General features: G+C 37.0%; 1 protein-coding gene and 1 pseudogene across 3 annotated transcripts in view; both read right to left on the reverse strand.

The window, feature by feature from the left end:
• CWF19L2 (CWF19 like cell cycle control factor 2) overlaps positions 1-27,025 on the reverse strand; it is a 125,526-nt gene that overhangs the window by 55,011 nt on the left and 43,490 nt on the right. For all 3 annotated transcript variants that reach the window (XR_010129192.1, XM_004052071.4, XM_019037689.3), the window contains exons 11-12: positions 5,374-5,490; positions 2,669-2,806 (exon numbers count right to left, since the gene is read on the reverse strand). Coding sequence is in view for 2 of the 3 variants with exons in the window: in XM_004052071.4 (XP_004052119.4) it covers positions 2,669-2,806; positions 5,374-5,490 (255 nt within the window). In the remaining variant the exon portion in view is untranslated. The remainder of the gene's footprint in view (positions 1-2,668; positions 2,807-5,373; positions 5,491-27,025) is intronic.
• LOC109028959 (SWI/SNF-related matrix-associated actin-dependent regulator of chromatin subfamily E member 1-like) lies at positions 15,487-18,481 on the reverse strand (annotated as a pseudogene).

The raw sequence follows: 27,025 nt of genomic DNA on the forward strand, positions 1-27,025 counted from the left end.
AGAAAAATTCTGTCAAAATATAAACCAAATCATGACACAGCCTTGCTCAAAACAAAACAAAACAAAACAAAAAAAACCTTCAAATGGCTCCCCATCATTAAAACAAATATGAAAGTTATCCATGGCCTGTAAGACGCTACCTCAGCAGTCCCCAACCTTTTTGGCACGAAGGACCAGTTTTGTGGAAGACAATTTTTCCACAGACAGGGTGGCAGGGCAGTGGTGGGGGTGGGGGTGCTTTCAGGATGAAACTATTACACCTCAGATCAACAGGAATTAGATTCTTGTAAGGGGGTGTGTAACCTAGATCCCTCACATGTCTAATTCACAATAGGGTTCATGCTCCTATGAGAATCTTGTCGCTGATCTGACAGAAGGTGGAGATCAGACAATAATGCTGGCTGGCCCGCTCCGCTCACCTCTTGCTGTGCGGCCCAGTTCCAAATAGGCCACAGACCAGTACCCATCCATGGCCCAGGGATATGGGCCCCCTGCCTTACGTAATCTGACTTATGTCTCCTATCTCATCTCAACTTCTCTTTCTCTTCCTCCCTCTACTACCAGTCACACTTGTCTTTTTGCAGTCTCTTGATGTTCTTCAAGCTTGTCTCTGCTTCGGATCCTTTGCTGTTTCTTCTACTTGAAATAATCTTCCCTCAGATATTCACAAGGACCTCTCACTCACTTTTTTCAGTCTGATGAAACATCACCTATATGGAAAGACTTTCCCTCAACAACACTCTGTTGAAAATATCATCCCAGCTCCTTCTACTTTGCTTCATTTTCTACAAAACTATTTTCAATTTTATAATATATTGTTACATAGTTTATATATTTGTTCACTTTCTCATCCACTAGAAATATAAGCGCCTGAGGGCACAAACTTTGACTTAATTGCTTCTCTGTATCCCCCAACTAAAATGGTATCTGACACTAATTAAGTGTTCAATAATAACTGTTGAACTGACAAACGGCTATACAATTTTTTTTTTTTTTTGAGACGGAGTCTTGCTCTGTCGTCCAGGCTGGAATGCAGTGGCACGATCTCAGGTCACCACAAGCTCCACCTCCCGGGTTCCAGGGATTCTCCTGCCTCAACCTCCCGAGTAGATGGGACTACAGGTGTGTGCCACCATGCCTGGCTAATTTTGTATGTTTAGTAGAGACGGGGTTTCACTATGTTGGCCAGGCTGGTCTCGAACTCCTGACCTCTTGATCTGCCTGCCTAGGCCCCCCAAATTGCTGGGATTACAGGGTTGAGCCACCACGCCCAGTGCTATTACAATTTTTAAGAAGGATTTTTCTTTAACTTGAATGGTTTATGGTTCATAAACTTGAACGGTTTATAAGATTACTAAAACTATTTAATTCAGACTTCATATACAGAGGTACCACTTCTGAAAAGGAAACTCTAATAAAAACATGTCTTCCTTCTTTCTGCATTAAAATTCCAGACCCTAGGAAATTTCTGGCATTTTTTCCAAAATAAACAGAGGTAAAATTATCTTAATGGAATAAATATAAGATCTCATGAAACTCTTGCTGATAGGTACAAAAGCCATTTCCATTTAAACTCTATTTTACTTTATTGCTCTCTTCCCCAACACAACATACACATACAGATACCTTGGTTACTTTATCTTAGTTTTCATTAAGTTTAATTTTTTTACCAGGTAACATACTTACGTAATTACGTGAATATTAAAAGTTAAAAAATAAAAGATTGTAAGTCTGAAAAGATATACAGTGAAAGGTCTCCCCATCCCTTGCCTATATCTCAGTGGCTCAGTTCAAACTCCCACTACCAAAAAGTAACCATTGTTATTATAGGGTGGAAGTTGGCCATTTTTTTCTGTAAAAAGCCACACAGAAAATATTTGCAGCTTTATGGACTATCCACTCTCTGTCACAACTACTCAATTCAGCCATTACAGAGTGAAGGCAGCCTTAGATAATATGTAAATGCATGTGTATAGCAGTACTTCAATACAACTTTATTTGCAAATATAGACAGTAGGCTGAATTTTTCCCATGGGGGTCACAGTTTTTCCAAAACCTGTTACAGAACAGTTTAAATACCAGTGTCTCTTTTATAAAAAATGTTAATGGTAGTGTTTGGAAGAGACTTCAATGGAAGAGACTGCAACAAAGAATGCTATTTGAAACAAAAATTCATCCTACCCATAATGACGTGTTAAAATAATATATATTTTCATATAAATAGATGTAAGATTATTCCCAGATGCCTCTCCATAATCCATAATATATTAGTGCAAATATTTTCTTCTACCTCTTCATGGCACAATTATGAAGAACTGGAGGAACGTTAAGACAAGACAGAGTGGTAACCTATCAGCGCACTGTCAATCATTACCTCTGGCTTAACATTTTCTCTTAAATGGTAGAGCAAATGTATAATTAAAATCTCCACAGAATGCATTAAAGAAATAAACCACAGTCTATATTTAAAAACAAACAAAATTTCAAATGTATGTTTCTCAACCAGATCAATTCCAAAATGCATGTTTCTAATAAGTCTTAACAAAGGATTTAATTTAATAAAATGAATCAAGATTAGAGAGAACCAGCTCTCTCCAAAAAGCAGATCACTGTTACACTGAATAACCAGCTTCTCAAAATTCAGAGGTATCCCAGGAATATATCTTACCTTAGATGCCATTCTCATGAAGAGCTTGTTTTGATTTTCTGCTGTTCCCATCTTTTCATTTTTGACTAAATCATTTAGGCTTAGATTGTCATCATCATGAAAGTATCTGACCCTTTCTTTTTCCTCATGGGTTGAAACCTATGACAAAATGAACATTATTAATTTAATAAAAACATGAGTCTCTGAAGTATTTCTTGATGGATTACATAAATATCTGATGTTAAATGTAAAAATCCCACTATGTAATCACAACCTTTCCTTCCAGTTTATCCCTAGTCTGCCAGTTTCCATGTGAAAAAACTTCCATTAGAATTACACTCCCTACTTCTGCCTCTTTACTCTCCTCTTCCCCAGGGATGGAAGCATGATATGATCTGCTTTCTGAGTTTTGATGAAAGAGCAAAACTGCTCTACCCCTTCTTCTCTCTTTTCTGCTATTCTTCTCCTTATAGTTAAAATTCCTTACCACTGTGGTGGGAAGACTGAAGTCATCCAGAAATGGAGTAAGTATATCAAAAACAGAGGTGAAATATTAGCAAATCCACTACTATGAATTTAATGATTATGTTGCCCCAAAATTCACATGTTGAAATCTCAATATGAAGGTATTAAGATGCAAGGTCTTTGGGAGGTAACTGGGCTATGAGCATGAAGTACTCAGAAATGGGATCAGAACCTGTGATGGTTAATACTGAGTGTCAACTTGATTAGACTGAAAGATGCAAAGTATTCTTCCTGGGTGTGTCTGTGAGGGTGTTGCTAAAGGAGATTAACATTTGAGTTAGTGGACTGGGAAAGGCAGACCCACCCTCAGTGTGGGTGGGAACCATCTAATCAGCTGCCAGCGAGTCAGAGATGTTGAAATGACTTGACTTGCTGAGTCTTCTGGCCTTCATCTTTCTCCCACACTGGATGCTTCCTGCCCTCAAACATCAGACTCCAAGTTCTTCAGTTTTCGGATTCTTGGACTTATACCAGTGGTTTGCCAGGGATTCTCGGGCCTTCAGCCACAGACCGAAGGATGCACTGTCAGCTTCCCTACTTTTGAGGTTTTGGGACTTTGACTGGCTTCCTTGCTCCTCAGCTTGCAGACGGCCTATGTAGGACTTTACCTTGTGATTGTGTGAGCCAACACTCCTTAATAAACTCCCCTTCATATATACATCTATCCTCTTAATTCTGTCCCTCTAGGGAACCCTAATACAGTACCTCTATTAAAAGACATGAGCATTTGTTCTCTCTCTCTCTTTTCTCTGCCATTTGAGGATACAAGAAGACTATCATCTACAAACCCATAAGCATGCCCTCATCAGACAATGAAGCTGCCATTCCAAGTCCTAATCTTGGACTTCTCAGCCTCCAGAACTGTGAGAAATAAATTTCTATTGTTTAAGCCATCCAGTCTATGTTACAGTAGCCTGAACTAAGAGACCAACTTCTAATTACTAAACCCTTGTTCTGTAAACAGCTTTATCAAAAGCAAAGCTGATATTCTGGTCTCCATCTAATTCAGTCCCAGATTTTCCTATCAGTTGGTTCCATACCCAGGTGTGCAACAGAAAAATACTGTTTATTTCCTCTCAAATCAAATCTTTCCAATGCTGCTCTCACATTCCCTTAACCAAATAAAACCTTGTCTTTAACTTCTTTGAGATCTTTGGAACAGGGGTGCAACTACATTTTCCAACATTACTATTCTTGCCTTTACTAGCTTAAACCTCATATCCCATGACTTCAATCACCCCCTGGCTCCAGACACTTAATTTCTGGCCCTCTTGTCTTTTCATTATACTCAAAGAGCAAACTCTACTCATGAATGAAAGCATCTACCTTCTTTACTCCTATACCTAGATTGCTCAGTAATATGCAACTCAAAAAGGGCCCTCGATGCCTTCTGACAATGCATTTATGGATCCCTAGTCAGTTCCACCATTTCATATAATTCAAACCTTTACTATTCTCCTCCTGTACCTCCTCTCCAACCACCAAATTCCTCCCATTACATTAGAAGACATATCCATCCCACTTCTATTTGTTGGATGAATTAATTAGAATCTCTAGCAACACAGGCACTCAACAGGCAAAAAATAAACATTTGACAGAAATATTCTGAATGAACAGTTCTTTTGTATATGCAATTATCACTTGTCTGATCTTCCAAATTTAAAATAAAAAAAACTAACTTGAGAAAGCTGAATATGTTGTTTTTGCCAGCTCAAGAGCCTCAAGGTAGTGCTAAAAACTAATTACTAGAGTTGGAAAATGGAAAAGAAAATTAGTTTTATAAAGGATCATGGCACCTACATAATTAAGCCATTACTGTGTATGGATACCCCATCACCAGGTCTCAAGTTAGCTGTCTAACACCAGTAACAGCTCTGAGAGACCAAAGTTTTCCCTAAGAGCTATAGCAAGTATGCCAAAAGCAGCTGAAAACAACATCAAAGAAATGTACACTAAAATTAAAATTGCCTTAAACATTCAATGTTAACAACTATTTGAAAAAATAGTTGGATTAGTTTCCATTCTGTAAAAGGCAAAGAGATATAACTAAGAATAAAAGTAATAACAACATCATTTACTACCTTCCAATATTGGCATTCAAAAGCCACATTTCAGAAAATATTTTATAATCTGATACAAAGAAAGCCCCAAGGGGAAGAAGGAATTCTGAATTAATAAACAAAGACATATGTTGAACATACCATCTGTCTCTTTCCTCTTCCTCCTTGTGATTCCAGAGATTTTCCGGGTGTGTTCACAGGCCATACTCTTCCAGACTGATCTGTTCTGACAAGGATTACTTCTTGCTGGTCTTCATTCTATAAAAAGATTTAGAGATAACTATTGAAATTATTGTGAAGAATGTTGAATGTTTTTATTTAATAACAAAAAAAGCATTAAAATGATTAACGTTTCCACATAACGTTGTGGATTGCCTTAAATCTCCTGGATTTTCATTACTCTCTATACTACAAAATGAACATAATCTTTTGGGGAAACAGTAAAAAATACCCAATGTTTATTTTAGCATTTTTAAAAAAGCAATCAAGAGAAGAAAATTTCAAATAAAGTTTTCATCTAGACAATATTAAAAGATGACGAAGTATCAACAGTCCGTGTGCCCATCACTTATGCAGTAGATGTAATGTTTTTTAAATTTAAAGATCCTATTAAAATCTGATTATAAGAAATAAAACAACTGAAGACAAACTTGCTAAATTAGCAAATATAATGATACTACCCATAACTTCTATTCTTTCTATTAATTGCCTACAAATGCTTTTCAGTTTTCTGACTCTTCAGAAGGAATTATATCCCACACACTTTCAAGCCATATTTTTCTTACAAACTTTTGGCCAAATATAAACCTGGCACAGTACAGAATAAGAGTAAACTTTATTCTCTAATGGAAATGGAATGTTATTGGAAGGATTCTAATAATCAATAAAGAATATTAGAGAATGACAAAGGAAAAGAAATTGTTATATCAAAAAGACACCTGCACTTGTATGTTTATCCCAGCACTATTCACAATAGCCAAGTCATGGAATCAACTGAAGTGTCCACTAATAGATGATTGAAAAGAGAAAATGTGGTGTATACATGCCATGGAATACCACACAATCACACAAAAAACAGAAATGCCTTTCACAGCAGCATGGATGGAGCTAGAGGCAATTATCCTAAGCGAAATAACTCAGGAAATCAAATACTGCATGTTCTCACTTAAAAGTGGGAACTAAACAATGGGTACACATGGACATAAAGAGGGAAATAATAGACACTGCAGTCTCCAAAAGCAGGGAGGATGGAAAGGGAGTAATGGCTGAAAAAATTACCTATTGGGAACAATTTTTATTATTCAGGTGATGGGTAGAAGCCCAAACCTCACCATTATGCAATATATACCTGTAAAAAACCTGCATATGCAACCCCTGAATCTATTTTTTAAAAATTAAAAACAAAAATAATATTAAGGAATAATCATTAAAAATCCATTTGAAACAAGACCAAGCAAAATATTCACATTTTAGTTTTCTTCTCAATTGGAATCAACTATAGAAAAAATCAATCCCAATTCCATTTAATAGATGTTAGTTCCCCTGCTGAAATGGAAGAAAAATAATATATACCTATTATTGATCTTACATTCACACACAATACTAAATTGATATAAAAGATTATCATTACTTTTCTTCCTCAATAAATAAACAAACATTAATGAAGTGCCATCTTTTAAAAGATCTTTCTACTCACTCCCTTACCAGATAGTAGAGATAGGCAACACATTATAAGCTGGCATCTAACTTTACCACACTGATAAAGCTGGTCTCCCTAAGGACTTTCAAATTACTAAGTCCAATACATAATTATTAAACTGTCATCTTCCCTGATTTGAAAGCATTTGGTTCTGTTTATTACATTCTCTAGCCTGAAATTCTTCTTATTTCAGTTTTAAACACTCTACTCTCTCCTGGTTCTGCCTTTACCTCTCTGACACATTCATTCATTATTCATTCATTCATCAAATATTTCTGAAATGTCTATTTAATCTTAGGAGTTAAAAGAAATCTAACACCTGCCTTCTATAAGCTTATGGCCTAGTGGGGAAACTACTCCCCACATGAATTATTAATATAAACAAAGTCACCTTCACTTTCTCCTTCATTTCCAGCTACCCCTCAAATGCTGATGATTCCAGGGTTCCTTGGTTTCCAGCCCTTCAGCCTGAAACCTAATCATCACCCATATTGCAAAAAAAATTCACTGTGTTAAAAACAAATATAATCATGCTATTCTTTGCTTAAAAATCTGCAGGGACCTTTTATCACCAGAACATCAATACCACTGCAAGTATGGCCCACAGACCATCACAAGTCCAAGAATTACTAGACATTAAATATTTGTTACTAATCCATGATGAGGTAAGTATAGAAACTGAGTGTTTTATAGCAATTGTATAGAATTGATATGGTTTGCCTCCATGTCCCCACCCAAATCTCATCTTGTAGCTCCCATAATTTCCACGTGTGTAGGAGGGACCCAGTGGGAGATGACTGAATCATGGGGGCAGGTCTTTCCTGTGCTGTTCTCGTGATAGTGAATGGATCTCATGAGATCTGATGGTTTTAAAAACGGGAGTTTCTCCACACAAGCTCTCTCTTTCCCTGCTGCCATCCACGTAAGATGTGACTTGCTCCTCCTTGCCTTCAGCCATGATTGTGAGGCCTCCCCAGCCATGTGGAACTGTAAGTCCAATTAAACCTCTTTCTGTTGTAAATTGCCCAGTCTCGGGTATGTCTTCATCAGCAGCATGAAAACAGACAAATACAAGAATCACTTTATGTTGGTTCAACCTAAATAAAAACTTGGGACTTTATTTATCTTTATTTCATTTTTCTATGATTATTTTTTATTGTATTTTATAAAACTATTAAACCATCATGGTCTGTAAAATTTTAAAATATATATAAACAACCCTGATCCTACATCATAGTCTAAATAGTGAAATAAAGGTAAAGCACTTTCACACAGTATACAAAGCCTTCAAATTCTGGCCCTAGATTTTTCTAGTTCCTTGTAATTTTTGTAAACGTACTGTAAATTTTATTTCTTCTGCATGGAACAATTATCCCTTCTTGCTCAACTAGGAAATTAAGAATTTAGTCACAGCCAATGCTCTGTTCCCAATAGTTTTTGGCACATGTATGTTACTAGACTGTAATATTTTCAGTAACTATTTGTCTATATTTATCTCCTTTTGCAGGACAAAGACTAAGCTATACACTACTGGTACCTATAGGACCTGTCACAGTGTCAAACAATAATGGGAATTCAATAAATGCTTGATAAATATTATTAACAAGCTGGCGCCTCAGACAGATTAATTGTATCCCAAAACTAACCCACTTTCCCCTTCAGTGAGCTCTTCCCTCCCTTTGCCAACTTTCTGTTCCTTAAGACTGCCAATACATAAGACCCCAAGTTGCTCCATTTTGGGTACGCAAGACAGCGTGCATCTAACCATCTACATGGCATTAAAATACAAGGCAGAAATGAGAAGTTCACTCTACACAGAAAATATGCAAAAACATTTTCATTATCCATGTAATTTTGTAATTTATCTCAAAAGAAACCAGAAACACTTCTTGATATAACTAAAAAGCATTTATAAACTCTTTCCATTTTCATAAGAAGCCAAATGCTCCAGGTTTTTAAATTATCCCCAACAATTACAGTTTGCTCTGGAGGACTTTTTATTTTAAAAACATCAAAACTGATAATTTGTTAAAGCATTTTATAAGGACACTTTAATTAACAAATCCCAAAATGCTCTGGGATCATTTACTCATTAATCCATAAAAGAACCTTCTGGCTGACAAAAATCATGGATTCTTATTTTAAAGGAAGAAAGGAGAAAACAAAACACTTTATATAAAGCTACAAAATCAATTTGCTAACATAACCAGAATAAACCTTCCCTGTTGGTATCTATAATATTTGTGAGATAATAAATTTCTCCCACAAGTGCATATCATTTTTATAGTAATAAAAATTGAGGATTCAAGAGACCGTGGCAGACACAAGGCAAGACTAGATTGTAGCTCTGGACAGAGCAGCATGCAGGGGCTTGCATTGTGGATTTTAGCTCCAGACTGACTGTAAGAACAAACCAGCAATCCCGAGAGGACCCACAGACCCTCTCTGAAGGAAGCGGACTGCTACCCCTGCAGGACCCAGGAGACACCCCAAATACTGTGAGTGCCCCAACTGTGGAAGTGGGAACACACTTCCTCCCGAACATACCCCCCTACTGGAGAAGTTGAAGGTCTGTTTGCAGGAGGTTTTTGACTTTACTTGGAGTTGAGTCAAGTTAGGGGGCCGAGCGAAATACAGGGGTAGAGGAAGGAGCAGAAAGGCCCTGGGATCTCGCTCGGTCCCCAAACAGCCCGTTCCTGCCTGGCACCACAGGGATCCAACAGGAGGGTGGCCAGAGGAGCAGGGGGTAAAACTCCACAGGGAAAAGGAATTATCTAGCTGAACTTTGTAACAATTTGAACAGGGTGAGAAACCTCCTGGCCAGAACTCGAGGGAGGGCACAAATCCTGCGTACAGACTTCACAGGCAGGGTAAGAACTAAAGCCCTTTTCTCTTGCAGCTGGAAGGTAGATATCCTCAGGTATGTTTTCAAGCCCACCTTGCCCTCAGCCTGGAAACAGACTCCACGCTGTTGGTGGGGGCACAGTGAGAGTGAGACTGGCCCTTCAGTTTGCGTGGGAGCTGGGTGAGGCCTGTGACTGCCAGCTTTCCCCCACTTCCCTGACAACCTGCATGACTCAGCAGAGGCAGCCATAATCCTAATAATAGGTAACGCAACTCCAGTGACCTGGGAATCTCATCCCATCCCCCACAGCAGCTCCAGCACGACGCGCCCACGGAGAGTCTGAGCTCAGGCAGGCCTAGCCCCGCCCCCACCTGATGATCCTTCCCAATCCACTCTGGTAGTGGAAGACAAAGGGCATACAACCTTGGGAGTTCTAGGGCCTCACCCACCACCAGTCCCTCTCCACCCTACTACAGCTGATGCTCCCTGGAAAGTGCCACCTCCTGGCAGGAGGCCAACCAGCACAAAAATGGAGAATTAAACCACCAAAGCTAAGAACCCTCACGGAGTTCACTGCACCCTCTGTCACATCCACCAGAACAAGCAGCTGGTATCCACAGCTGAGAGACCCATAGACAGTTCACATCACAGGACTCTGTAAAAAACCCCCCGTACCAGCCCATAGCCGGGTAAACTTGCTGAGTGGCTAGACCCAGAAGACAGACAACAAACACTGCAGTCGGGTTCACAGGAAGCCATATCCACAGCAAAAGGCGGAGATTATTACATCAAGGGAATACCCCATGGGACAAAAGAATCTAAACAATAGCCTTCAAATAGCCTTCAGCCCTAGACCTTTCCTTTGACACAGCCTACCCAAATGAGAAGGAACCAGAAAACCAACCCTGGTAATATGACAAAACAAGGCTCTTCAACGCCTCCCAAAAATCACACTAGTTCGCCAGCAATGGATCCAAACCAAGAAGAAATCCCTGATTTCTAACCTGAAAAAGAATTCAGGAAATTAGTTATTAAGCTAATCAGGGAGGGACCAGAGAAAGGCAAAGCCCAATGCAAGAAAATCTGAAAAATGATACAAGACGTGAAGGAAAAAATATTCAAGGAAATAGATAGCTTAAAGAAAACACAATTAAAAATTCAGGAAACTTTGGACACACTTTTAGAAATGCAAAATGCTGTGGAAAGTCTCAACAACAAAATTGAACAAGTAGAAGAAAGAAATCCAGAGCTTGAAGACAAGGTCTTCAAATTAACCCAATCCAACTAAGACAAAGACAAAAAACTAAGAAAATATGAACAAAGGCTCCAAGAAGTCTGGGATTATGTTAATCAACCAAACCTAAGAATAATCGGTATACCTGAGGAAGAAGAGAATTCTAAAAGCCCGGAAAACATATTTGGTGGAATAATCAAGGAAAACTTTCCTAGCCTTGTGAGAGACGTAGACAGCCAAATACAAGAAGCACAAAGAATACCTGGGAAATTCATCACAAAAACATCTTTGCCTAGGCACACTGTCATCAGGTTATCCCAAGTTAAGATGAAGGAAAGAATCTTAAGAGCTGTGAGACAGAAGCACCAGGTAACCTATAAAGGAAAACCCATCAGATCAACAGCAGATTTCTCAGCGGAAACCCTACAAGCTAGAAGGGATTGGGGACCTATCTTCAGCCTCCTCAAACAAAACATTTATCAGCCAAGAATTTTGTATCCAGCAAAACTAAGCATGATATATGAAGGAAAGATACAGTCGTTTTCAGACACACAAACGCTGAGAGAATTCGCCATTACCAAACCATCACCTTTTGCATGGTTTTGAAGGTTCCTTTTGCTAAAAGGAGCTCTAAATCTTGAAACAAATCTTTTACACCAAAACAGAACCTCTTTAAAGCATAAATTACACAGGACCTATAAAACAAAAAATACAAGTTAAAAGGCAAAAACAAAAACAAAAGTACACAGGCAACAAAGAGCATGAGAAAAGCAACGGTACCTCACCTTTCAATGCTAACATCGAATGAATGTAAATGGCCTAAATGCTCCACTTAAAAGATACAGAATCACAGAATGGATAAGAACTCACCAACCATGTGCCGCCTTCAGGAAACTCACCTAACACATAAGGACTTACATAAACTTAAAATAAAGGGATGGAAAAAGGCATTTCACACAAATGGACACCAAAAGTGAGGAGGAGTAGCTATTCTTATATCAGACAAAACAAACTTTAAAGCAACGGCAGTTAAAAGAGACAAAGAGGGACAGTATATAATGGTAAAGGGCCTTGTCCAACAGGAAAATATCACAATCCTAAACATATATGTGCCTAACACTGGTGCTCCCAAATTTATAAAACAATAGACCTAAGAAATTAGATAGACAGCAAAAAAGTAAAAGTGGGGGACTTTAATACTCCACTGATAGCCCTAGATAGGTCATCAAGACAGAAAGTCAACAAAGAAACAACGAATTTAAACTATACCTTGGAACAAATGGATTTAACAGATATATACAGGACATTTCATCCAACAACTGCAGAATAGACATTCTATTCAACAGCACATGGAACTTTCTCCAAGATAGACCATTTGATAGGCCATAAAATGAGCCTAGATAAATTTAAGAAAATTGAAACTATATCAAGCACTCTTTCAGACCACAGTGGAATAAAACTGGAAATCAACTCCAAAAGGAACCTTCAAAATGATCCAAATATAGGGAAATTAAATAACCTGCTCCTGAATGAGCACTGGGTCAAAAACAAAATCAAGATGGAAATTAAAAAAATTCTTCGAACTGAAAGACGGTAATGACACAACCTATCAAAACCTCTGGGATACAGCAAAGGCAGTGCTAAGAGAAAAGTTCATAGCCCTAAACGCCTATATCAAAAGTCTGAAAGAGCACAAACTGACATTCTAAGGTCACACCTCAAGGAACCAGAGAAAAAAGAACAAACCAAACCCAAACCCAGCAGAAAAAATGAAATAACCAAGATCAGAGCAGAACTAAATGAAATTGAAAAAAACAAACCAACCAACCACAAAAGATAAATGAAACAAAAAGCTGGTTCTTCAAAAAGATAAATAAAATTGATACACTATTAGCAATATTAACCAAGAAAAGAAGAGAGAAAATCCAAATAACCTTACTAAGAAACATAAAAAGAGATATTACAATTAACACCACTGAAATACAAAAGATCATTCAAAGCTACTATGAACACTTTAATGTACATAAACTAGAAAACCTAGAAGAGATGGATAAATTCCTGGAAGAATACAACCCTCCTAGCTTAAATCAGGAAGAATTAGACACCCTGAACAGACCAATAACAAGCAGTGAGACTGAAATGGTAATTTAAAAATTAACAACAAAAAAAAGTCCAGGACCAGAAGGATTCACAGATGAATTCTACCAGACATTCAAAGAAGAATTGGTACAAATCCTTTTGACACTATTTCACAAGATAGAGAAAGAAGGAACCCTTCCTAATTCATTCTGTGAAGCCAGCATCACCCTAATACCAAAACCAGGAAAGGACATAACCAAAAAAGAAAACTACAGACTGATATCCTTGATGAACACAGATGTTAAAATCCTTAACAAAATACTAGCTAACCGAATCCAATGACATATCAAAAAGATAATCCACCATGATCAAGTGGGTTTTATACCAGGGATGTAGGGATGGTTTAACATACACAAGTCAATAAATGTGATACACCACATAAAGAGAATTAAAAACAAAAATCACATGATCATCTCAATAGATTCAGAAAAAGCATTTGACAAAATCCAGCATCCCTATATTATTAAAACTCTCAGCAAAATCAACATACAAGGGACATACCTTAATGTAATAAAGGCCATCTATGACAAACCCACAGCCAACATAATACTGAATGGTGAAAAGTTGAAAGCATTCCCTCTGAGAACTGGAGCAAGACAAGGATGCCCACTCTCACCACTCCTCTTCAACACAGTACTGGAAGCCCTAGCCAGAGCAATCAGACAAGAGAAAGAAACAAAGGGCATCCAAATCGGTAAAGAGGAAGTCAAACTGTCACTGTTTGCTGACGATATGATTGTTTACCTTGAAAACCCTAAGGACTCCTCCAGAAAGCTTCTAGAACTGATAAAAGAATTCAGCAAAGTTTCTGGATACAAGATTAATGTACACAAATCAGTAGCTCTTCTACACACCAACAGTGAACAAGCAGAGAATCAAATCAAGAACTCAACCCCTGATACAATAGCTGCAAAAATAAAAATAAAAATAAAATACTTAGGAATATACCTAACAAAAGAGTCAAAAGGCCTCTACAAGGAAAACTACAAAACACTGCTGAAAGAAATCACAGAGGACACAAACAAATGGAATCACATCCCTTGCTCATGGGTGAGTAGAATCAATATTGTGAAAATGACCATACTGCCAAAAGCAATCTACAAATTCAACGCAATCCCCATCAGAATACCACCAACATTCTTCACAGAATTAGAAAAAAAACAATTCTAAAATTCATAGAAACTAAAAAATAGCCCACATAGCCAAAGCAAGGCTAAGAAAAAGAACAAATCTGGAGGCATCACACTACCTGATTTCAAACTATACTATAAGGCCATAGTCACCAAAACAGCAAGGTACTGGTATAAAAATAGGCATATGGACCAATGTAACAGAACAGAGAACCCAGAAATAAACCCAAATACTTAAAGCCAACTGATCTTTGACAAATCAAACAAAAACATAAAGTGGGGAAAGGACGCCCTTTTCAACAAATGGTGCTGGGATAGTTGGCTAGCCACATGTAGGAGAATGAAACCGGATCCTCATCTCTCACTTTATACAAAAATCAACTCAAGATAGATTAAGGACTTAAACCTAAGAGCTGAAACTATAAAAATTCTAGAAGATAACACTGGAAAAACCCTTCTAGACGTTGGCTTAGGAAAGCATTTCATGACCAAAAACCCAAAAGTAAATGCAATAAAAACAAAGAAAAATAGCTGGGACCTATTAAACTAAAGAGCTTTTGCACAGCAAAAGGAACAGTCAGCAAAGTAAACAGACAACCCACAGAGTGGGAGAAAATCTTCACAACCTATACACCTGACAGAGGACTAATATCCAGAATCTACAACGAACTCAAACAAATCAGTAAGAAAAAAAAAAAAACTCATCAAAAAGTGGGCTAAGGATATGAATAGACAATTCTCAAAAGAAGATATACAAATGGCCAACAAACATATGAAAAAATGCTCAACATCACTAATGATCAGGGGAACACAAATCAAATCCACAATGCAATACCACCTTACTCCTGAAAGAATGAGCATAATCAAAAAATCGAAAAACAGTAGATGTTGGCGTGGATGCGGTGAACAAGGAACACTTCTACACTGCTAGTGGGAATGTAAACTAGTACAGCCACTATGGAAAACAGTGTGGAGATTCCTTAAAGAACTAAAAGTAGAACTGCCATTTGATCCAGCAATCCCACTACTGGGTATCTATCCAAAGGAAAAGAAGTCATTATTTGAAAAAGATACTTGTACACGCATGTTTATTGCAGCACAATTCACAATTGCAAAATCAGAGAACCAACCCAAATGCCCATCAATCAACGAGTGGATAAACAAACTGTGGTGTGTGTATATATATATATATATATATACACATACATATATAATGGAATACTATGCAGCCATAAAAAGGAATGAATTTATAGCATTTGCAATGACCTGGATGAGACTGGAGACTATTATTCTAAGTGATGTAACTCAGGAATGGAAAACCAAACATCATATATTTTCACTGATACGTAGGAGCTAAGCTGTGAGAGGATGCAAAGGGATAAGAATGATACAATGCACTTTGGGGACTTTGGGGAAAGAGTGTGAAGGGGGTGAGGGATAAAAGACTACAAATATGGTCCAGTGTATACTGCTTGAGTGATGGGTGCACAAAATCTCACAAATCATCACTGAAGAACTTACTCATGTAACCAAATACCACTGGTATAAAAAAAATTAAAATTAAAAAATACTGTATTTATCTGCAAAAGACACTTCAGAGTCCAGTCATTCTAAATTTTCATTTACCCTAACAGGTATTTTTTTTAAAAACCAAAAAACTTTTTTTCATTTAAAAAACTATTTAGAACACATAAAACATGGCAACATTTATTCTTTTTTCTCATCTTCTGGTAGGGGATCTGTCGGTGGCTCTTCCACTGTTGTGCTGTTGCTCTCTGAGCCAGTGTTACTATCACTGGTTCCTTCCTCTGCCACACTGTCAACCCCCTCCTGCCCACTCTCCTTGTCCTCAGTAGTAGATGTGCCTTCTTCATCATTCTGTTGACTCTCTGTCATTTCTTCAAGGTGTGTCTCCTCTGTCTCCATTGGAATGTTCTCCTCGTCTTTCTTCTCCTCACCTTTGTTTGGTGCTTGTTCTTCCTCAGGAATGATGCTGCTCTGACTGCATTCAGCTTGCTCTGCCGCCTCCTTCTCCCTTTCCTCCTGCTTTTTGCCGGTCTGTTCCTCTGCCTGTGCAATCTCAGCTGCAACTTTCTCCATATCCACTTCTACTGTCAGACCGCACAACCTTTTAAGTTCATTGTTAAGTGAATCTGTGCTTTCTAGGAATTTCCTCTTCTCCTCCTGTATTTGAAGAAGTTCAGCTTCTAGTTTTCACTGAGGAACCATTAAGGACTGGACCTGTCGTTTAAGGACCTGCATTCTAGCTGTTGCGACAACTGACCGAACGTCTGGCACCACACTCTAAGGATTTCACTGAAGAGGTGATGGTTTCACTAAAAACCCATCATCATCATCATCTGGATCTTCAGCAGAGCTGAATGCTCATATATGGTTCTCCTTTCTCCATGTGAGACTGTCTCTGTTGACTTTCTTCCTCTAAAGCAGCTTCTGCACGATTTTTTGCATTTACGTAAGCAAGGTACTTGGGGGAATTATGATAGACCTTCATAAATTCATTGTACTCTTTCTGCTTCGTATCCATTTAAATATTCTTGTTTTTCTTCATCAGTGAGATCTCGCCACATGCCACCAATAATCTTGCCAGTCTCCCACAACTTTAGGTCAGGGTTGGAAGCCTTTACTTGGTCCCAGACCTTTCAGCTGCACCTCATGTAGGGCATCAGCAGCTTATCTGGTGGCTTTGGGGGTTTTGGAATCGTAGTACCAGAGGATGCCGTGAACTGGCTCTTGGCACCCGGGTTCCCTCCCAGCCTGTAGTTGTTGTAGGCGAGATGACTGTATGGACTGTATCCCACAAACCTTGGTGTGCTGGGCATTTGTGTTGCAGGAGCTGGGGTGGGAGGTGGGGCATAAGATGGTCTTTCCACAGGCAGAAAAAGCACCTGCAGCTCTGGCTTTGCTTCCCTTTGTCCCACGCTTACCCCAACAGATACTTAAAACTTAACTGTCTTCCCCACCTTTCCAGACCAAAGACCAAGCTGTATACTGTTTTGTATTGATAGGACCTAGCACAGTGTCAAATAGTGGGTACTCAATAAATGCTTGATAAATGAAATGAACAAGCTGGTGCCTCAGACAGATTCATTATACACCCAAAGCTAACCCACTTTCCCCTCTACTTTCCTCTTCTACTCACTTCTCTACTTTCTGTTCCTTAGGCTTGCCAATAACAAATCACACTAAGTTTTGCCACTTTGAGTAACCAAGACAGAAATATTGAGGAGCTCAGAAACAATGAGCAAGTTCCCAATTTGCCATCACATTAATACAGAATATGAGGCTTAAGAATCTGTATCAGTGTCAACAAACTATGGGCCACAGGCCAACTCCAGTCTTGTGCTTGTTTTTAGTCACCCCATAAGCTGAGGATGGTCTTTACATTGTTAAATGGCTGGGGGAAATCAAAACAATAGTATTTCATGACAAATTAAAATTCTACGCAATTCTAATTTTGGTGACCATAAATGAGGTTTTATTGGAACACAACCATGCTCATTCATTTATGTGTTATCTATGGCTGCCTTCATGATACAACAACAGTTGAATAGTTGTGGCACAGATTGTACAGCACACAAAATCTAAAATATTTACTATTTGGTCTCTACAGAAAAGTCTGCCATTCTTGGTTCTATATTATTATTTAGCTAATACAACTAATTCAAAATCACTTTATTGATTTTTCCTACTACCTAATAACAAGCAAGATTAAAACTTGCAATTGCTTAATAGTATTACACAAGATCCATGTTGGTAACAATGAGGGTAAGAGAATAGGACCTGGTACTCTTATTTTGTTAAAATATCTATGCTTGACTTCCATTTCAGGCCATGATGAACTAACAAAGAAAACAGTATAACCTGCTGCTGTTTAAAAAAACTAGACAACAGGACAAATACATGAAACAATCACTTTTAGACATTGACCTCAAGAAGAGTATAATCCCTAAAAGAAGGGAAACACATGAGATGAGACCTAGGATGGCCACAGCTTTCTACTAAGAGGCAGTTCATAGACTGCAGTACAAAGGAATTTAATCAGACCTTCCTTGCTGACTAAATTGGGATATATTTTAACGAGATGTTGGAAGTAAGAGAAAAACTAGCAAAGAATATGAAGCAAGCCAAAAAAAAAAAAAGAAGAAGATAATGCAAATTAAGAAATTTTATTTATTCACATAAAAGAAAGGCAATTATACTATTTGGCCTAACAGTATCTATTTACTGGATCAAGAGATAACTTAATTAAAAAATATAGAAGTAAAGCAAAGGAAACAACTAAGAACCAAAGTGGCTTCCACCAGGATTGGAAGAAGGTCTGGAAAGAGCTCACGACATTGTTATCATTTGGTATAGCAGGCCTAGCACTACTTGTATGGAATACGCTGATTAAAAAGAAAAGGAAAAAGCACACACTGCTTTGATTCAAAGCTACTATTAAAAAGTGTAAATGTTTGACAGCCTTTTCTAGCATTGGGAAATAAAACAAAACTCTCCTACTAAATCAGATTTTCCTATCAGTGGTCTACAAACTTCCAGAGTTCATGATGGTAGCCTGCAAGTTTGTTATCACTGAATGCCATAAAGCATGTTTCAACTTTTATCTTTTAAAATTTCCATAATCACTTTTTACTATTCTTAGTATTTTCATGGCTTTTGAATAATTTCTACTTTATCTCTAATTATGTCCACAAGTTGTTCCTTACACACAAGTACCTGGCCAAGGCAGTGGGTGGACTGAACACCAAGCTACACTCTGATAACTGAGATGTATGTCCTAGCCCAAGGCTACTATTTAATTTGTACAAAAGCATTCACAGGACTGCATCTGCCCAAAGGAGACATCTTTTTCTAACTCCATGAAGGCATCATACAGGCGCAATGCAGCCCTTTTAAAAATGTTTTTAAATTCTCAATTCTGTCCATACCGTCCCACTTTTATAATATACTATTGTGTTTTCCTTTTTTTTTTTTTCAGATTGGCCTTCTTAGAGGCTATTAACTTTTTTCAAAGAATAAACTCTTGGGTTTTTAAAAAATCATTTCTATTTATTTTTTATTTTCTATTTCAGTAATTTCAGTTTTTAATCTATCCTTTGTATATTGTATCTACTCTTTGTTATGTTCTCTCTTATCTCTTCTGTGTCACTATTGGCTAATGCCACAGACATTATTACTAATTATTAATAAATAATAGCTATATTAATTATAACTTAATTTTCTGTTAAAGAATGACACACAGATTATTTACTGTTTTTGAGTAGACAAGAACATAATAAATACTATAAGATTTTTCTATGATTCACTGTGATATAGCAGGTGTTTTTCTTTTCTTTCCTTTTTTTCAGTATTCTGGAGTTTCACTCAACTAATTTTTTCTCTTCCTCATCAATCTTCATTAACAACTGTCTACTATAATTATTCTAGTCAGAACCTCTTGGTACCTGCATATTTATGCACTATGAAATTGAAAACTGTATTTTCAGTTTTTCTAAAAGCACATTAAATTTGATTTCTATCTTCAACAATCTGTTATGCATTCTACAATATGGTTAATTTTAAAATATGTACAAGGGTAAAATTTACCTTGGGTTGGTTTTTTTCCACTTAAAATGTTTTCCCTTTAAACTGCAAATATATAATTATGTGACATCATCCCTCCATCTAACCCTTCCCCCTACCAAAAAAAAAAATTCTGGAAACAGAACATGTATGAATTCATCCCTCCAAGACAAAACCTAAGTCTCAAATGCTACTGAACAGTATAAGGACTCAATATTTTTCATATGCAGTAATATTTCATTTTTCCCTTAAATTTAACAACAGAAAAGGGAATTAAATGCTAATAGTAGAGTTAGTGAGAAAAAAATAATGAGCATTTGAGGGAATAGAAGCAAACTGAGGAAGGAGAGAGGCTGCTGCTGGGTCATTCTTCCCTCTCTAAGGAGATCAATTAGTTGTGGCTTCAGTATCTGTTACAGAGCCCTGTTCAAAGTTTGAGATAGTCTATGACATAATTCTTCATCCCAAAATTAGATCATTAATAAATATATAATAACTATCCAAAACAACTACTCTACAATTTCTCCAAATTATACCTGAGAAAATACTGTTCATAACACAATAAAAAAAAATTTTTAACTACCCCAGAAAGCATTGAGAATTAAATACATCCTATAGTCATATGAGTGGGTGTTTCCTATTCCATGACTGAAGGCTACAGGTCAACACTCCCAGCTAGGATAATACCATGCTAAAGATTATTTTTGTGGTAAACAAATAAGGCTTACAGATAGTAGTCATAAATAGAATAGCTTTTCCTTTGGCAAAGTTACAAAATGGTAACAGGATCCCAAAATAATGGCTATAGCCTCAGAACATTCTCTGGATGCCCAGATTGCACTAGGCCCTGTTCAATACCTCCATATTTCTATACTTTTCCTTTGAAGGACCGTCAAAGGACTGTAATTATATATTTATATAATTAATCTTATTTGTATGTTCTCTTTCCTGAAAGAAAGCTTTTATAAGGAGTATATGATGTCTGAATTAAGATCTCAAGGATATACAGAAGGTAACTACATAAAAAATACTCTAGGCAAAGAAAGACTGTAAAGGCACTGAGGCAGGAGGGAAAACAGCTACTTAGGAAGTCAAGACAAGAGATGATGGTCATCTTAGTGTGGTAGATATAAAAAACAAAGAGGAGGGTTAAGAAATATTTAGCAGGTAAAATTGACACCATTTCACGATGAATTTTATGTGAGGTATGAGACTAGAGAACAGACAGATTCTGTATGCTAATACTAGTTTGTATTTATACATCATTTGCTTTATTTTTTCTTAAAATATTTGCTCCTATAGTAATACTCTATTTCAAGAAATAAGCCCTCTAGTAATGCCTAAGATGGTATTTCTAACTGCACAGCACAGAAATGACGGATACTTTAAGGAGGGTTAAAAAATACAAGCTGAACTGTATAGAAAATAGGTATATCCATTGACCTTTTTTACTTGGCTGGGGAAAAAACTAGCTAAATGACTAAATGGAAATAATATTTTTGCATACCTACTCTGTGTCAAGCAAGACTATACCTCAAGTAAAGTGTGCCTACAGTAACATGGCAAGGTAAACAGAATAAATGCAAATCTACAATAATGTTTACTTTAGATTTAAAATATTTGACCTAGAAAATTGAGAGTGCAAAGGCCTTCTACAAAGAAGGAACTGCAAAGTATTCATTGAGTAAAGGTCAAACCTCACTGTTTAAATATTAAAAGTAAACCACAAGCAAGTTTTTTATAGTCTTGTAACTTTTTTTCTGTTGTACTGTGCTTAGGGGATCAACTGCAGGGATTGGGATGCTAAAACATTAAAAAAAAAAAAAAGACACAGTCTAAGAGTTCACATATTCTGGGAATCACACCAGTGACAAGTGAACTTGTGAACACAGTGAACAATGCACGCAAGAATCAGATCCAAAAGACAGTGTTAAAGCAGTAATTGAATATGGTCAAACTACTACTGGAAATACTTCAAATAACTAGTCAAGTACCTGATTTATATACAAAATGATGAATTTATCTGTTTATTTATTAATGTTTCTCTATGGCCCTTAGTTAATTCCTCAGTTTCTTTAAAGAGAATGTCCATAAACCCTCTCTACATACATGCAAAGGGACCAAAATGCATTTCTCCTCTTTATCAGCAGTGTAGACAAAACTTTAAAGCTACTACACCATTAGGCAAACATTATTTCATTCTTTGTTACAAATGTTGAGCTTAATTTCCTGTGTTATCTTTTTTTATAAAGTAGAAAGCTAAATTCCTCTAGATTAAATGTATACATAATGTGACTCCATTGAAGGATTATTAACAGGCACAAGTTATGGAAGGGCAGATTAGGACTAACATATTAAAGAATTAGGATTGGATTTTTCCTGATATAAAACTAGCAATATCCAAAACTCAGTGAGACCGCATCACTCAGTGTTCAAGCACGAGTTAGATGGAGAAGCTATGTGGTTGGCTTAATGTTAAAATAAAGAAGCTGTACTTGTGTGATGGCCAGACTAGATGATGTCAAAGATCATGGATCATTTTTAAGATTTACAATAAAATACTACAGAGAATAAAATAAATTAAAGACATTCATAAAACAAGTATTTCAGTATGTCTTGGTCGTCTACAAGATGTCAAGTATTACTCTATGTACTAGATATGAACTGAAAGAATAACCCTTGTCCTAAATACTAAACAGTTCACCCTCTAAAGAAGAGGGATAAGGAAACTAATAATTAAAAGTGCTGATGGTTTTTCACTAAAGCCAAAATGGTATTCATAGATATGTGAATGAAGAGATTTACCTTATTCCTGTAACTTAATACTTCCAACAAACAAGCTAAGCAATGAAAGAATTCTTCCCTGTTCAAGCATTCTATGCATGGGATTTTCTTTTCTATCAAAGAGCAAAATTTACATCAGAAGTATTCCATGATTTTCCTCTAGAACATCATCAAATCTCCATAGTAGTAAACAACTTTGTATTCCACTCTGATTTCTAAAAAAAACCACTTTGAAAGGTAATCAAGGCCCTGGATCTGATGGAATAAATTACTTTAGTTGCAGTAGAGAATTCTTTCAGAATTTTTGGCAAAGATTTGTTTTATACATATATATACTTAGTAAAGCTTGAACCAGATGTGCAAGTGTGCTTGAACCTTCTCTGCAGAGAAGATGAAAATATGCCTTTCTGGTCAAAGAATCCTTAGGGGAAAAAAAAGCTTTCTATTTGAAGTTTCAAAGGGCTATACAGTTCCCAAAAGGGACTAACAAGCAGAAATTACACTTCGTATGATACTTCGAATACTAATCTACTGAGTACTGAAGTCCACTGCTCAAAGATAGGAGGAGCTAGAAATTTAAAAAACAATGAGTAATATCAGAGTCATGTGCACAAGGGATGAGATATAGCCTGTCAATTATTCGGTCATATCCTCAAAACCGTAGGAGAAATGTTATTTAACAGAATACCTGCTTCAAATGTTTTCCTTCTGTTCCAAGCCGCAAACCAGCTCAAACATTTCAAGCAAGGTTTCTCTATGTGGCTCCTTTTGCTTGCCTAAGATACTTTGAAAACTGACTTTACATTAAACAACTGCACAGAATAATGGAAAAAGCACTTCACTTTAGGAGGTGTATGAAATAAAACCTGGTGGGACATAGCAAACCTTAGTCAAAAAATGAGAAGAAAATGGTCAATTTATTTGGTAGGGTCAGCAAAGCTTGACTACAAGAAGTAACACAAAAATCTCAGGCTTAGGTCTATGCTTTTATAAGAGTGTGGTGTGTGTGTGCGCGCGTGCACACACACACACACATACTATCATAAAACAGCAAGGTATATTCTTATTGGTTAGGGTCACATACAGTAGTCTCAAATTTCTGACCCATTATTCTGTTAATTCTACAAAGATCTCTCCTGCTATGGAAGGACCTTAACCTGCCTAAAACAGTTAATTTCCCTTAGATGGTTAAGTAATTTTGCAACTCTGAGATTAAGAAATAAATCAAACTTAACCTTTTATATTGTGTTTAAGTAAAAGTATAGTAATAGCTCTACAACCTTTTTTGATATAAAATTTATTTCACTTTAACACAGGAAACACATTTTTAATGGCACTCACGTTCATTTATAATGACTTGCTCATTATAACTTTTTAAGAATGTGTGTTTGTCTTTTGAACATATTTGAAACCCTTAAGTGAATAAGCCATACAAAACTAATAACAGCTTAAAATTTTATAATTTAATTAAGCTAACCATGAAAATGGTAAAGAATTTTAGTCTGATTATTTCTTAAAATAATTGAGTGATTTGCTAAATTTACCAAGAGCATTTAATGCTTAAGGAAGGGCAGGTTATTTAAGCCAATAAATTTAATAAATATACTAATTAAAATTAAGTATTCCTTCCTATGCTCACATACATTTAATGCCCCTTCAGATATTTTAAAAACCTGATTATCAAAAACACTGGTTTTTCTATTCTAGAATATATGATAATCAAAGTAAAATAGAAGAGTACTTAAGATTCTTATTTTATTTTCTTCATTAGGCCTAATATTTAAAGAGAGGGACAAAGGCAGAGACGGATTGTCAAAAGATCAAAATGGCACAATGGTCTCTTAGTCCTATCGAATGGAAGTCATTCTAGAGGCCTCAGCACTGCTCCCATGAAGCTTGTGCTACCAGGCTGTGGAACAGTCATGTCACTACAGTTGTCTGAAATGAACAGCATTTGATATAAAGAAATTTTTCTTACAAAGACAATTTTTCAACCAACCAAATCAAAGGGAAAAAAATGTGCCTGATTCAGGAATCCCCTGAAGTCCAGCCACAGCTTTAGAACCTTTAATAAAAGTGACAAGTGCCAGGAAAGAAACAGGTATAAATGAGAAGGTGGTAACAAGTGTACACATACATATAATTTGAAAAGATACATGCCATAGAGAATACTTTAAGAATCTTTGAGGTTTCTGACAAACATACTCTTACCACACGATCCAGCAACTGCATTCCTTGATATTTACCCAAAGGAGTTTTTTGGGTTTTTTTGTTTTTTGAGACGGAGTCCCACACTGCCGCCCAGGCTGGAGTGCAGTGGCACAATCTCAGCTCACTGCAATCTCCGCCTCCCAGGTTCAAGCAATTCTCCTGCCTCAGCCTCCCCAGTAGTTGGGATTACAGGTGCCCACCACCATGCCCAGCTAATTTTTGTATTTTTAGTAGAGACAGGGTTTTGCCATGTTGGCCAGGCTAGTCCCGAACTGACCTCAAGCGATCTGCCCATCTCAGCCTCCCAAAGTGCTGGGATTATAGGCATGAGCCAGTGCGCCCAGCCTACCAAAAGGAGTTGAAAACTTCTGTCCACACAAAAAACTGCACACAGATGTGTATAGCAGTTTTATTCATAACTGCAAAAACTTGGATGCACCAAGATGTCCTCCAATAGGTGAATGAATAAGTAAAATGTGGCACCTACAGACCATGAAATATTATTCAGCACTAAAAAGAAATGAGCTATCAAACCATGGAAAGACAGACAGGAATCTTAAATACATATTAGAAGCCAATCTGAAAATGCTACATACTGTATGATTTCAATTACATGACATTCTGCAAAAGGCAAAACTATGGAGACTAAAAAGATCCGAGGTTGCCAGGAGTTAAGGGGTAGGGAGGGATAAACAGGTGGAACACAGAGGATTTAGTACAGTGAAAATACACTGTATGATACTACAATGGTGGATACATGTCATTACACATTTATTCAAACCCATAGAATGTACAATACCAAGAGAGGACCTTAATGTAAACTATAGACTTTGGGTGATACAATGTATCAACGCAGGTTCATCAATTGTAACAAATGTACTCCTCTGGTAGGGGCTATTGATAACGGGGGAGGCTGTGCTTATGGAGGGGCAGGAAGTATATGGGAAATCTGTGTAACTTCCTCTCAATTTTGCTGTGAATGTAGCACTGCTCTAAAAAATAAAATCTTAAAAAGAAAAGTCTTTGAGGTTTCAAAAATGGAAAATGTTGCAACTGTATGACAGGATTAGAAAAAGGCCATAATGAAGAAGGGTGATGTCTGGCACAAATAATAAATAGCATAGGTAAATGTGAAAGAGACACTGGTTATGTGTAAGTCTTGGAGGTAGGACTGGAAAACAGGGCCATACTGTGGAAGGCTATGCTGCAGGAAGATCTGGTACTAACAGTTAGCACTAATAAACCACTTCAAGTTTCAGAGTACAAAATTAGTTAACCACAAGGACACTTGAAAACAATAATTTGGCAAAAGTGCATAAGATGGACTTCACAGTACACCTAGTTCTAGCTATCGTCCCAGTCCCTACTTTTTAATCCTACTAGTAATTTCTCACTCTCCATTCTTTAATCTGTGCAAGAAACTTTTTAAAAATATTAGGTACCACAACTTAGTGTAAACAGCCATTTTCATAAACACACTCTTTATAATGTTATCTAAGTCATGAATGATGTTATCCTGAAGAAAATTCTAGGGAAGTTGACATTCTCATCTCCTCCCACACTGACAGTAAATTATGTAAATTAATCTTTGAGAACAGACCTTTAAAACCAGTTTTAAACTTCATTATATCCCAAACCTGATTCTCCAAAAGAGCAGCTGACTTTGTCCTTCAGCATCAAAAAGAGGTATCATGTAAAAACAAGTACTTTTGTGGGTTTACATCCTTGCCCTGCACTTACCAGTTGTATACCTGGACAAGTTACTTAACCCTCTGTGCCTCAGTTTCTTGATCTATAAAACTGTAATAATGACATGGACTACCTCAAAGGATACTGTGAAAATTGCATGAGTTATTTTGGGGGAAAGGGGAGGATTTTGTTTTTAGTGTTTTTATTTTTATTTATTTATTTATTCTTTTTTTAGAGACAGGGTCTCTCTCTGTCATCAAGGCTGGAGTACAGTGGTGCAATCATGGCTCACTGCAGCCTGGACCTCCTGGCCTCAAACAGTCCTCCACCTCAGCCTCCCAAGTAGCTGGGACTACAGGAGCACACCACCACACCCAGCTAGAGTTATTCATATACATCTAAACCTGTAACGCAGAAGTTGAACTCAGCTGTTCAACTTCTATCTACATTTATGCCTGTGATTATTTTATGCAGTATCA

The sequence above is a fragment of the Gorilla gorilla genome, chromosome 9 (genome assembly GCF_029281585.2).
Source record: "Gorilla gorilla gorilla isolate KB3781 chromosome 9, NHGRI_mGorGor1-v2.1_pri, whole genome shotgun sequence".
Taxonomy (NCBI): domain Eukaryota; kingdom Metazoa; phylum Chordata; class Mammalia; order Primates; family Hominidae; genus Gorilla; species Gorilla gorilla.